The sequence below is a fragment of the Salmo salar genome, chromosome ssa05, assembly GCF_905237065.1.
Source record: "Salmo salar chromosome ssa05, Ssal_v3.1, whole genome shotgun sequence".
Lineage (NCBI taxonomy): Eukaryota > Metazoa > Chordata > Actinopteri > Salmoniformes > Salmonidae > Salmo > Salmo salar.
In genome coordinates, this window is record NC_059446.1 from 73,135,651 (window position 1) to 73,149,060 (window position 13,410).

Sequence of the window (13,410 nt, forward strand, 5' to 3'; positions counted from 1 at the left end):
GCTTCCAACCATTCTTGGGTCATGTATGGTGACTGTGTGAGCATGAACACGTGTGTTACTGTGTGTGTTTTGTGTCTGTGTACACACACTGCACTGTCTAGTGGTGTGTGTGTGTTTTACCAGATGAAGTTGGTGCAGTGGCTGCAGTTTTAGAGTTAGTGGGAAGTTTGAAGAGGTGGCCAGTGAACTATGGAGACCTCGAGTGTTTGTGTAAGTGTGGGTTTCTGCAGATGCATAATGTGTGTGTGTGTGTGTGTGTGTGTGTGTGTGTGTGTGTGTGTGTGTGTGTGTGTGTGTGTGTGTGTGTGTGTGTGTGTGTGTGTGTGTGTGTGTGTGTGTGTGAGTGTGAGTGTGGGTTACCAGGTGAAGGCTGTGCAGGGGCTGCAGTTTGTGGGATGTTTGCAGAGGCAAGCTGGGAACTAGTTAAGCATGTTTTCTGTTGTGTGTATTTAGCTGTGTGTGTATTTAGCTGCGTGTGTATTTAGCTGTGTGTGTGTATATAGCTGTGTGTGTATTAAGCTGTGTGTGTATGTAGCTGTGTGTGTGTGTATTTCACTGTGTGTCTGTATTTCGCTGTGTGTGTATTAAGCTGTGTGTGTATTTAGCTGTGTGTGTATTTGGCTGTGTGTGTATTTCACTGTGTGTGCATTAAGCTGTGTGTGCATTAAGCTGTGTGTGCATTAAGCTGTGTGAGTATTTAGCTGTGTGTGTATTTCACTGTGTATGTGTATTTCGCTGTGTGTGTATTTAGCTGTGTGTGTATTAAGCTGTGTGTGTATTAAGCTGTGTGTGTATTTAGCTGTGTGTGTATATTTAGCTGTCTGTGTGGATTTAGCTGTGTGTGTGTATTTAGCTGTGTGTGTGTATTTCGCTGTGTGTGTATTAAGCTGTGTGTGTATTAAGCTGTGTGTGTATTTAGCTGTGTGTGTGTATTTAGCTGTGTGTGTATATTTCGCTGTGTGCGTATTAAGCTGTGTGTGTATTAAGCTGTGTGTGTATTTAGCTGTGTGTGTATATTTAGCTGTCTGTGTGGATTTAGCTGTGTGTGTGTATTTAGCTGTGTGTGTGTATTTAGCTGTGTGTGTATATTTCGCTGTGTGCGTATTAAGCTGTGTGTGTATTAAGCTGTGTGTGTATTTAGCTGTGTGTGTATAGAGCTGTGTGTGTATTTAGCTGTGTGTGTGTATTTAGCTGTGTGAGTATTTAGCTGTGTGTGTGTGTGTATTTAGCTGTGTGTGCATTAAGCTGTGTGTGTATTTAGCTGTGTGTGTATTAAGCTGTGTGTGTATTTAGCTGTGTGTGTATTAAGCTGTGTGTGTATTAAGCTGTGTGTGTTATTTAGCTGTGTGTGTGTATTTAGCTGTGTGTGTGTATTTAGCTGTGTGTGTATTTAGCTGTGTGTGTGTGTATTTAGCTGTGTGTGCATTAAGCTCTGTGTGTATTTAGCTGTGTGTGTATTAAGCTGTGTGTGTGTATTTAGCTGTGTGTGTATTAAGCTGTGTGTGTATTTAGCTGTGTGTGTATTAAGCTGTGTGTGTATTTAGCTGTGTATGTATTAAGCTGTGTGTGTATTTAGCTGTGTGTGCATTAAGCTGTGTGTGTATTTAGCTGTGTGTGTATTAAGCTGTGTGTGTATTTAGCTGTGTATGTATTAAGCTGTGTGTGTATTAAGCTGTGTGTGTATTTAGCTGTGTGTGTGTATTTAGCTGTGTGTGTATTAAGCTGTGTGTGTATTTAGCTGTGTGTGTGTAATTAGCTGTGTGTGTATTTAGCTTTGTGTGTGTATTTAGCTGTGTGTGTGTGTATTTCGCTGTGTGTGTGTGTGTGTGTGTTATTTCTCTGTGTGTGTGTGTGTGTGTGTGTGTGTGTGTGTGTGTGTGTATTTAGCTGTGTGTGTGTATTTAGCTGTGTGTGTATTCCACTGTGTGTGTGTGTATTCCGCTGTGTGTGTATTTAGCTGTGTGTGTGTGTGTGTATTTCGCTGTGTGTGTGTGTGTGTGTGTGTGTATTTCTCTGTGTGTGTGTGTGTGTGTATTTAGCTGTGTGTGTGTATTTAGCTGTGTGTGTATTCCGCTGTGTGTGTGTGTATTCCGCTGTGTGTGTGTGTGTATTTACCAGATGAAGTCAGTGCAGTGGCTGCAGAAGGTGGGCTGTTTGAAGAAGCGAGCGGTGAACTGGTGGTCCTTGACCTCGATGATCCTCTTGTGTTTCAGCGCCCCCTTCCTCTGGAACACTGGCAGCCTGGGAGGGGGGGAAAGGGGGGAGGGCAGGGGAGAGACCCCAGGGGTGACCACGGGGGAGGCCAGGGTCAGGGGAGAGAGGGAGGGGGACGGGGACACGGGAGTAGACATGCTGCCTGGAGGGATGGGAGGAGAGGGGAAAGGAGAGGTGATGGAGAGGAGGGATGGGAGGATGGAGAAAAAGAGGGTTGAGTGTTACAGAGGAAGGACAGGGAAAGAGGGAGAGAGAGAGGAGGGTAGAGGACAGGTGGAGATGAGAGGGGTGGATAGTAGTAAGAGGGAATAGGGGAGAGGTGAAGGGATAGAGAAAATATTACATGACACAAACAGGGAAGAGAGGGATGAGCAGAGGGAGAGAGAGAGAGAGAGAGAGAGAGAGAGAGAGAGAGAGAGAGAGCGAGAGCGAGAGCGAGAGAGTATAAAAGGACCCAGACAGGGGACAGAGGGGTGAGCAGAGGGAGAGGGAGGGAGAGGGAATGTATAAAAAGGAGAGGTTAATTCACACATTGAGACAGAGCTCTCCTCAGAGACCCAGAGACACAGAACGATTAGTGATCCCACTTCATACTCGCTCGCTTTCTCTCTCTCACCCCATCTATCCTCATCGCCACGCCACACCAACTGCAACCTCCCACATTCCCCTGACAACCAAACACCCTGAGTTGCCTTGACAACCAAAACCCCTTATCGCATGTCCACTGCACCTCCTGGTAACCCCCCCCTATCCAATATTAGAACTGGTACCCTCTCTGTCTCCTTCCTCTTTGTCCTGATTTGATATTGTGGTAATTAATTTCTCCATAAAAGTTTGGAATGTATTCTCATGCATATATCAGTCAAAAGTGAGGAAAGAAAAACTATAGCAATGTGAAATATTACTGAGAGAAGAGGAGTAGCAGACTGCTAAATGATAAATGAAACCATAACAGAGATTGAATGAATTAGTAAATAAGCCGAGAGCGTACAGCATAGCAAACAGGACCTGTTGAAATGATTATGGCACACCGGAAGATGGAGGAAATCGATCCAATGGGTGAATACCAGAGATAGGGAGGGCTGAAAGAACACAGAAACATAACAAACAAGAAAAAAGGGAAATCCTCAACACATAAGGAACAGAGTGGAAAGCTGCGTGGACATAGAAGTGGAAGGAGGAAAAGAGAGAGAGAGAGAAACAAAGAGAAAGAGAGAGACATTACCTGTATTTGTGTTTGTTTGGGCTGACAGACTTGATCAAAGAGCAGGCTTCTCCTCTTCCTCTCCCCCTCTCTTTATCTCTCCTCCTTTGATAGGCAGCCTGCTATCGCTCTGAACCTGTCGCTGGTCACGACAAAAAAGAAAAAGTGAAGGAAAGAGAGAAAGGCAAGTGGTGGCAGGGAGGAAGAGCTGGGAAAAAGAGCTGCCTACAAAAAAATAGCAAGTAACAAGGGATGAGATTGGAGCTTTCCAGGAACGAGAGAAGACAGAGGAGGAGTGGACTGCTATGTATCTGGTAAGTTAACCCACACAGGGTGAAGAGGGAGAAGAGATGGAGAGATGGAATTCTCTTTTCAAGATTGATTCTGTTTTACCAAGAGGAAGACAGGATAGGAGAGAGAGAGAGAGAGAGAGGGAGGAAGAGGGAGGGAGGGAGGGAGGGAGGGAGGGAGGGAGGGAGGGAGGGAGGGGAATAGGCAGCAATTCATTTTGAAATCTGGGTTACATCTCTCTGGAGAGAGACAAAGCAAGAGAGAAAGTGAGGGAGAAGAAGGGGGGCCATTTTGCCACCATCACTATGGACTAACACCAACCAACAGTCTAACACTTCCTACAGTGACAGACTGATAGAGAGGAAGGAGTAAGACAGAAGGATGCCCTTGATAGATCAGTGTCTCTAAACAACACCAGTCTATCAAGGGTTAATCATCAATATCATGGTACACAATCTGTTGCCTTACAACTAGCTGACAGGAGTGTTGGCAGTAATGGTTGGACCGTATTCAGAACAGCCTGTGGAAGGATCAAGGCCCATTTGCTGTGAATAACTTGGTAATTATTCCAGTGGAATGGAGATAGGGAACAGTACTGTTATTCCAGTGGAATTGAGATAGGGAACAGTACTGTTATTCCAGTGGAATTGAGATAGGGAACAGTACTGTTATTCCAGTGGAATTGAGATAGGGAACAGTACTGTTATTCCAGTGGAATTGAGATAGGGAACAGTACTGTTATTCCAGTGGAATTGAGATAGAGAACAGTACTGTTATTCCAGTGGAATTGAGATAGGGAACAGCACTGTTATTCCAGTGGAATGGAGATAGGGAACAGTACTGTTATTCCAGTGGAATGGAGATAGGGAACAGCACTGTTATTCCAGTGGAATGGAGATAGGGAACAGTACTGTTATTCCAGTGGAATTGAGATAGGGAACAGTACTGTTATTCCAGTGGAATTGAGATAGGGAACAGCACTGTTATTCCAGTGGAATGGAGATAGGGAACAGTACTGTTATTCCAGTGGAATTGAGATAGGGAACAGTACTGTTATTCCAGTGGAATGGAGATAGGGAACAGCACTGTTATTCCAGTGGAATGGAGATAGGGAACAGTACTGTTATTCCAGTGGAATTGAGATAGGGAACAGTACTGTTATTCCAGTGGAATTGAGATAGGGAACAGTACTGTTATTCCAGTGGAATGGAGATAGGGAACAGTACTGTTATTCCAGCGGAATTGAGATAGGGAACAGTACTGTTATTCCAGTGGAATGGAGATAGGGAACATTACTGTTATTCCAGCGGAATTGAGATAGGGAACAGTACTGTTATTCCAGTGGAATGGAGATAGGGAACAGTACTGTTATTCCAGTGGAATTGAGATAGGGAACAGTACTGTTATTCCAGTGGAATGGAGATAGGGAACATTACTGTTATTCCAGTGGAATGGAGATAGGGAACAGTACTGTTATTCCAGTGGAATGGAGATAGGGAACAGTACTGTTATTCCAGTGGAATTGAGATAGGGAACAGTACTGTTATTCCAGTGGAATGGAGATAGGGAACAGTACTGTTATTCCAGTGGAATTGAGATAGGGAACAGTACTGTTATTCCAGTGGAATGGAGATAGGGAACATTACTGTTATTCCAGTGGAATGGAGATAGGGAACAGTACTGTTATTCCAGTGGAATGGAGATAGGGAGCAGTACTGTTATTCCAGTGGAATTGAGATAGGGAACAGTACTGTTATTCCAGTGGAATTGAGATAGGGAACAGTACTGTTATTCCAGTGGAATTGAGATAGGGAACAGTACTGTTATTCCAGTGAAATTGAGATAGGGAACAGTACTGTTATTCCAGTGGAATTGAGATAGGGAACATTACTGTTATTCCAGTGGAATGGAGATAGGGAACAGTACTGTTATTCCAGTGGAATGGAGATAGGGAACAGTACTGTTATTCCAGTGGAATTGAGATAGGGAACATTACAGTTATTCCAGTGGAATTGAGATAGGGAACAGTACTGTTATTCCAGTGGAATTGAGATAGGGAACATTACTGTTATTCCAGTGGAATGGAGATAGGGAACAGTACTGTTATTCCAGTGGAATTGAGATAGGGAACAGTACTGTTATTCCAGTGGAATGGAGATAGGGAACATTACTGTTATTCCAGTGGAATGGAGATAGGGAACAGTACTGTTACTCCAGTGGAATTGAGATAGGGAACAGTACTGTTATTCCTGTGGAATTGAGATAGGGAACAGTACTGTTATTCCAGTGGAATTGAGATAGGGAACAGTACTGTTATTCCTGTGGAATTGAGATAGGGAACATGGGTCTATGTACAGCCAGTGGTGGTTATCATTAGTCATCTCTGGTGGCAAGTGGTGGAGGAAGTGAACCATCGCCTCAATACTGTAGTCCCTCTGTACCTCAATCCAGGTCACACTGAGGCTCATGGGTAATGCAGTTTCTCAGAGAGGGGCATCTGGTGTTATTTAGACACTACTCACATGGTGAGAAAGGGTTTTAATGGAATACAAGCAGACACACACACAGAAGGTTTACGACCTCATATGAGACAGTAGTAAAAATACACCATGTTAGCACTGACATTGAACAGAGAGAGGGAGAAGGATGGACGGCGTGAGAGAGAAAAAAGAGAGAGAGCGGTCGAGATGGAGCTATACTGTACAGACAGGGGATGAGGTGATGAGAGAGAGAGAAATGGGCTGATGGAGAGGGACGGAGAGATGGAGAGAGGGATCGAAGGGTTGAAGGTCTAATTAATGAAAATGTAGGTTGTTAGTCTCCTGATGAAGACACCGCCACAGAATTAATTAACTATTATAATTAGCAAGATTGTTAGAGAGCAAAATGGTGTCAGCGAGCAAGATAAGAGTGTGGTTTGTGTGTGTGTGTGTGTGTGTGTGTGTGTGTGTGTGTGTGTGTGTGTGTGTGTGTGTGTGTGTGTGTGTGTGTGTGTGTGTGTGTGTGTGTGTACCAGTAGTTCTGGGAAACTATATCTCCACATGATACATGTCATTTGAACATTAGCCTTCCAGCTAGCAGCAGACAGGGAGTGATCTGGCCTTCCTTTCAGTCACGTTGTTACATTCTCACAGTCTGTTTGAATTGAAATTGCTTCCTGTCACTCTGTCCCATCACACACTGACTCAGTCACTGGGCTACAGGAAGATAATGATTTGTCATTGTATGACTTCACCACTAACAATCAGGTGATCACAGCTCTCCTTCAGAGCCAGACTGACAGATCCCCTGAATAAGGTCTTATGCTTGCAACATCTTCTCCTGTTATTTATAAAAATGAATAAAAGATGATGATCAAACCAAAGCTAAAACCAGATTAAATCAAAAACATTACTTCCCTGTTCGTTCTGGCTTCTCTGTTTTATTCCCTCACAACATTCACTACAACATTCACTACAACATTCACCACAACATTCACTACAACATTCACTACAACATTCACCACAACATTCACTACAACATTCACCACAACATTCACCATAACATTCACCACAACATTCACTACAACATTCACTACAACATTCACTATAACATTCACTATAACATTTACAAAAATGTAATATAACATTCACTATACCATTCACTATACCATTCACAATGACATTTACTGACATTAACTATAAAATGAACTATTACATTTACTATAACGTTTACTATAACATTCACTATAACATGTACTATACCATTCACTATACCATTCACTATACCATTCACTATACCATTCACTATACCATTCACTATGCCATTCATAATAACATTTACTATAACATTCACTAACATTCACTAAAACATTTACTATAATATTTACTGCCATTCATAATAACATTCACTATAACATTCACTATGCCATTCATAATAACATGTCACGTTCGTCATGAAAATGATCGGACCAAGGCGCAGCGTGAGTAGCGTTCCACATAATTTATTATAAAGTGAAGCGTAATGCAAATACAAAACAAATAAAGAATAGACGAACCGTGACTATAAACAATATCACATAACCCCCAGTGAAAAACAAGCTACTTAAGTATGATCCCCAATTAGAGACAACGATTACCAGCTGCCTCTAATTGGGAATCACACCAATCACCTAAACATAGAAAAACTAAACTAGAACCCCACATAGAAAATAACAACTAGAAAAAAACCCTGTCACGCCCTGACCTACTCTACCATAGAAAATAAAATCTTTCTATGGTCAGGACGTGACAGTACCCCTTCCCCCAAAGTTGCGGACTCCGAACGCAAAACCTGAAACAACAAAAAAAAGGGAGGGTTAGGGTGGGTGTCTAGTGTCGGTGGCGGCTCTGGTGCAGGACGAAGAACCCTCTCCTCCTGTGGATCCGCCAGCATAGGATGCGGCTCTGGTGCAGGACGAAGAACCTTCTCATCCCGCGGATCCCCCTGCATCGAAGGTGGTTCTGGTGCGGGATGAAGAACCCTCTCATCCTGCTTATCCGCCAGCATAGGAGGCGGCTCTGGTGCAGGACGACGAACCCTCTCATCCTGCGAATCCGCCATCATCGGTGGAAGCTCTGGACCGCCAATCATCGCTGGAGACTCTGGACCGCAGACCGTCGCTGGAGACTCCGGACCGAGGTTCCAGACTGTGGGCCATCTCAGGAGGTTCCGGACTGTGGGCCGTCTCAGGAGGTTCTGGACTGTGGGCCGTCTCAGGAGGTTCCGGACTGTGGGCCGTCTCAGGAGGTTACGGACTGTGGGCCGTCTCAGGAGGTTTCCGGACTGTGGGCCGTCTCAGGAGGTTTCCGGACTGTGGGCCGTCTCAGGAGGTTCCGGACTGTGGGCCGTCTCAGGAGGTTCCGGACTGTGGACCGTCGCCGGAAGCTCTGGACTGGGAACCGTCACCGGAAGCTCTGGACTGGGAACTGTCGCCGGAAGCTCTGGACTGGGAACTGTCGCCGGAAGCTCTGGACTGGGGATTGTCCCCGGAAGCTCTGGACTGGGGATTGTCGCCGGAAGCTCTGGACTGGGGATCGTCGCCAGAAGCTCTGGACTGGGGACTGTCGCCGGAAGCTCTGGACTGGGGACTGTCGCCGGACTGGGCAGGTGCACTGGAGGTGCGTGGAGCCAGGACAGGTGGCACCAGACTGGTGACACGCACTTCAGGGCGAGTGTGAGGAGCAGGCACAGGACGTACTAGACTGGGGAGGCGCACTAGAGGCCTGATGCGTGAGACCTGTACAGGTGGCACCGGACTAGTGACACGCACCTCAGGGAGAGTGCGAGGAGGAGGCACAGGACATACCTGACTGGGAACACTCACTTCAGGGCGAGTGCGAGGAGCAGGCACAGGACGCATCGGACTAGGGACACGAACGTCAGGGGGAGTACAAGGAGGTGACACAGGACTTACTGGGCTGTGAAGGTGCACTGGAGACCTGGTGTGTATAGCCGGCCTCAATGGTACCGGAACTTTAACACACTTCTCAGGACGAGTACGGGGAGCTGACACAGGTGGCATTGGACGACTAACACGCTCCTCAGGGCGAATGCCGTGCATACTATGCCAAACCAACAGCTCTCTCTCTTCACTCTCCTCCAATTTATCCAACAATTCCTCAAAAGTCTCTAAATCTCCCCTCTGTTCACTCTCCTCCAATTTATCCAATAACTCCTCAACAGACTCTGACTCACCCCAATATTCCTCTTCGCTCTCCGACTCGCCCCTCGGCCTCGCCGACCAACCCATGTGTCCCCCCCAAAAAATATTTTGAGGTTGCTTCTTGGGCTTGTGTCGTGGCCGCGAACCCTGTCGTCATCACTGTCCTTCCTTCACCGCTTGCGTCTCCCACCATGGAAGGCGATCCTGTCCTGCCAGGATTTCTTCCCAAGTCCAGGATCCCTTCCCATCCAGAATCTCCTCCCAAGTCCAGGACTCCTTCACCTGGTCACGCTGCTTGGTCCTGGTCAGATGGGATATTCTGTCACGTTCGTCATGAAAATGATCGGACCAAGGCGCAGCGTGAGTAGCGTTCCACATAATTTATTATAAAGTGAAGCGTAATGCAAATACAAAACAAATAAAGAATAGACGAACCGTGACTATAATACAACTATACATAAACAATATCACATAACCCCTAGTGAAAAACAAGCTACTTAAGTATGATCCCCAATTAGAGATAACGATTACCAGCTGCCTCTAATTGGGAATCACACCAATCACCTAAACATAGAAAAACTAAACTAGAACCCCACATAGAAAATAACAACTAGAAAAAAACCCTGTCACGCCCTGACCTACTCTACCATAGAAAATAAAAGCTTTCTATTGTCAGGACGTGACTTAACATTCACTATAACATTCACTATGCCATTCATAATAACAATCACTATAACATTCACTAACACTCACTATAACATTCACTATAACATTTACTGTAACATTTACTATGACATTCACTGTAACATTTACTAACATTTACTATAATATTTACTGACATTTACTATAACATTGACTTAACATTCACTAACATTCACTAACATTTACTATACCATTTACTATACCATTTACTATAACATTTACTATACCATTTACTATAACATTTACTATACCATTTACTATAACATTCACTAACATTTACTGTACCATTTACTATAACATTTACTATAACATTTACTATAACATTCACTAACATTTACTATACCATTTACTATAACATTCACTAACATTTACTATACCATTTACTATAACCTTTACTAACATTCACTATACCACACTATGTGTGTGTGTGTGTGTGTGTGTGTCGTGTGTGTGTGCGTGTGTGTGTGCGTGTGTGTGTGCGTGTGTGTGTGTGTGTGTGTGTGTGTGTGTGTGTGTGTGTGTGTGTGTGCGTGTGTGTGATCTCCACATGATACATGTAATTTGAACATTTACTATAATATTTACTGACATTTACTATAACATTGACTTAACATTCACTAACATTTACTATCCCATTTACTATAACATTCACTAACATTCACTAACATTTACTATACCATTTACTATACCATTTACTATAACATTCACTAACATTTACTAACATTCACTAACATTTACTATACCATTCACTCTGACATTTACTATGACATTCACTGTACCATTCACTATAACATTTACAATAGCATTCACTATAACATTTACAATAACATTCACTATAACGTTTACTATAACATTTAGTATAACATTTACTAACGTTTCATAAATCTGTTCCTTTATGTTTTTTAAGCTATACTGTATTATGTGTTTAAACTCACTGGTAACTCAACATGGACCTCAGAGTTTAAACTCACTGGTAACTCAACATGGACCTCAGAGTTTATACTCACTGGTAACTCAACATGGACCTCAGAGTTTAAACTCACTGGTAACTCAACGTGGACCTCAGAGTTTATACTCACTGGTAACTCAACGTGGACCTCAGAGTTTATACTTACTGGTAACTCAACATGGACCTCAGAGTTTATACTCACTGGTAACTCAACGTGGACCTCTGAGCATGCTTTACAGTCATGAGTCCCGGGCTATAAAAGAGAGACCAGGCAGTGATGCATTATGGTCATAAACCTGGGAGACAGACACACAGTGCAGTATGACAAACACACAGATATAGAACTACTGCTTGATACAGAACAGAAAGACAACACCGTAAAGCAGAGACGCAAGTAAACATCAGATGGAATGAAATACGTGTCAAATAAAAAGGCTGGAAATAGAAAGACGGAATTGGAAGAGGATTTATAATGAATGAGAGGTGAGTGGTTGTGAGTTGTCATCATCATCATCTTCACAATTGACCATATGACCATTGAAACTATAATCAAAATCAGTGTTACGTATAATGTTATAATATAATGTTGAAAATGGATCTCTCTCTCTCTCTCTCTCTCTAGATGGCTATCCTATTATTTCTGACCACGGCTTAATGAAACAGAAAATTATCCTCTGTTAGAATCCTTTTTGGGAGCAATCAGCACTTCACCAATTACACACATCCTTTACCAACTAATGGGCAACACATACTGAGTCTAGACCTGCATTATTTCTAGCATCCTCCAATGAAATCAGGTCAAATTGAGTTGCAAAAATATTATTTGTGGAATTGTAGGAAATGCAGTGTTTTCCCTGCATCTGATCGAATGACATTTGCCAGTTCAAAACCAATCTGGTCCGTTTGCTTGTATTAGCTTCCTGTTGCTGTGTTTCTATTTGGGTTTTAACGAACAGAGCCCTTTGTGCATGAGAGAGAGTAAGAAGAGAGAGATAGAGACAGAGAGGGGGGGAGAAGGAGAGAGAGGGGGAAAGTGAGGGAGGGATGCAGCGAGTGAAAGAGACAGAGAGATAGATAGATAGACAGGGAGATACAGAGAGAGAGATACAGAGAGAGAGAGAGAGAGAGAGAGAGAGAATACAGAGAGAGAGAGAGAGAGAGAGAGAGACAGAGAGAGAGAGAGAGACAGAAAGATATCCATGCTAGTGAGATCAAACTTTGGCAGATGATCATCCATCGTAGATGACAGGGGGAAGTTGCAAGATATGCTAATCTTCATTGCGCTAACACACAGCATTCCACACACACACACACACACACACACACACACACACACACACACACACACACACACACACACACACACACACACACACACACACACACACACACACACACACACACACACACACACACACACACACACACACAGGAAAGCATTGCGAATAATAATCGTTTCAGATCAATAAGGTTGGAGAGCTGTCTGGTTCGGCCAGCATGTGTTTTACTTCACATAACAACCACACTCATTTTGCTGATCTTACTGTGTTGTATTGTGCTGAGTTGAGCTGAGATCCAGACAGATAACCTGCAGAGTGTCTGCTTCTGCACCTGGATCAAAACACAGGAAACACTCGGGCATAATCATATTCACATAACTAATTCTCTCAACTCTCACCCCTTCTTCACTGTTGAAAGCGTCAAACAAAATACAACTGTTACAAATGCTTTCGTCAGAGATTATGACACACACACACACACACACACTCACACACTCACACTCACACTCACACACTCACACTCACACTCACACTCACACTCACACACACACACACACACACGCACACACACACACGCACAGAGAGATAGAGAGTGTGTGGTGTTTTAAGGTGTGATCAGCTCTAGCTTGTTTAGCTCATTTGTCCCTGCGCACCGACGTGGCTGATGTGAGGACGGCTGAGTGGCTGAAAAGGAGACAAAGATTAAACGGAGAAAGGATGCTGAGGTGTTTTTGAGGGGTTTAGAGATCAAGCCGAGAGGTTCTAGAACCCTGCGGTGTATCCTGTGTGTCAATGAAAGAGAGACAGCAGCATCCTCCTCCTTTACCCACGTGTGAGAAAGAGAGAGAGAAAAAGAGAGAGGTATAGAGGAGAGAGGGAAGGAGGGAGGTATAGAGGAGATGGAAGGAGGGAGGTATAAAGGGGAGGGCTGTTAAGCTCTGCACCACAGGCAGGTGTTTCAAATCCTCCCAGGTGCTGCTCTCTGATCAGTACATGATCAATCCACTCCGCCACAGCAGGGACCTGAGTTAGTGAGTGTGTGGGTGTGTGTGTGTGTGCACGTGTCCATGTGACCCAGTAGTGTGAA

At 44.0% G+C, this 13,410-nt stretch overlaps 1 protein-coding gene across 1 annotated transcript in view; it reads right to left on the reverse strand.

Moving 5' to 3' along the window:
* Window positions 1-3,817, reverse strand: part of LOC106593604 (protein kinase C alpha type) — a 94,498-nt gene extending 90,681 nt beyond the window's left edge. The window contains exons 1-2 of the mRNA XM_045718792.1: window positions 3,440-3,817; window positions 2,116-2,356 (exon numbers count right to left, since the gene is read on the reverse strand). Of these exons, the coding sequence (XP_045574748.1) occupies window positions 2,116-2,351 (236 nt within the window). The 5' untranslated portion in view covers window positions 2,352-2,356; window positions 3,440-3,817. The remainder of the gene's footprint in view (window positions 1-2,115; window positions 2,357-3,439) is intronic.
* Window positions 3,818-13,410: the final 9,593 nt, after the last annotated feature.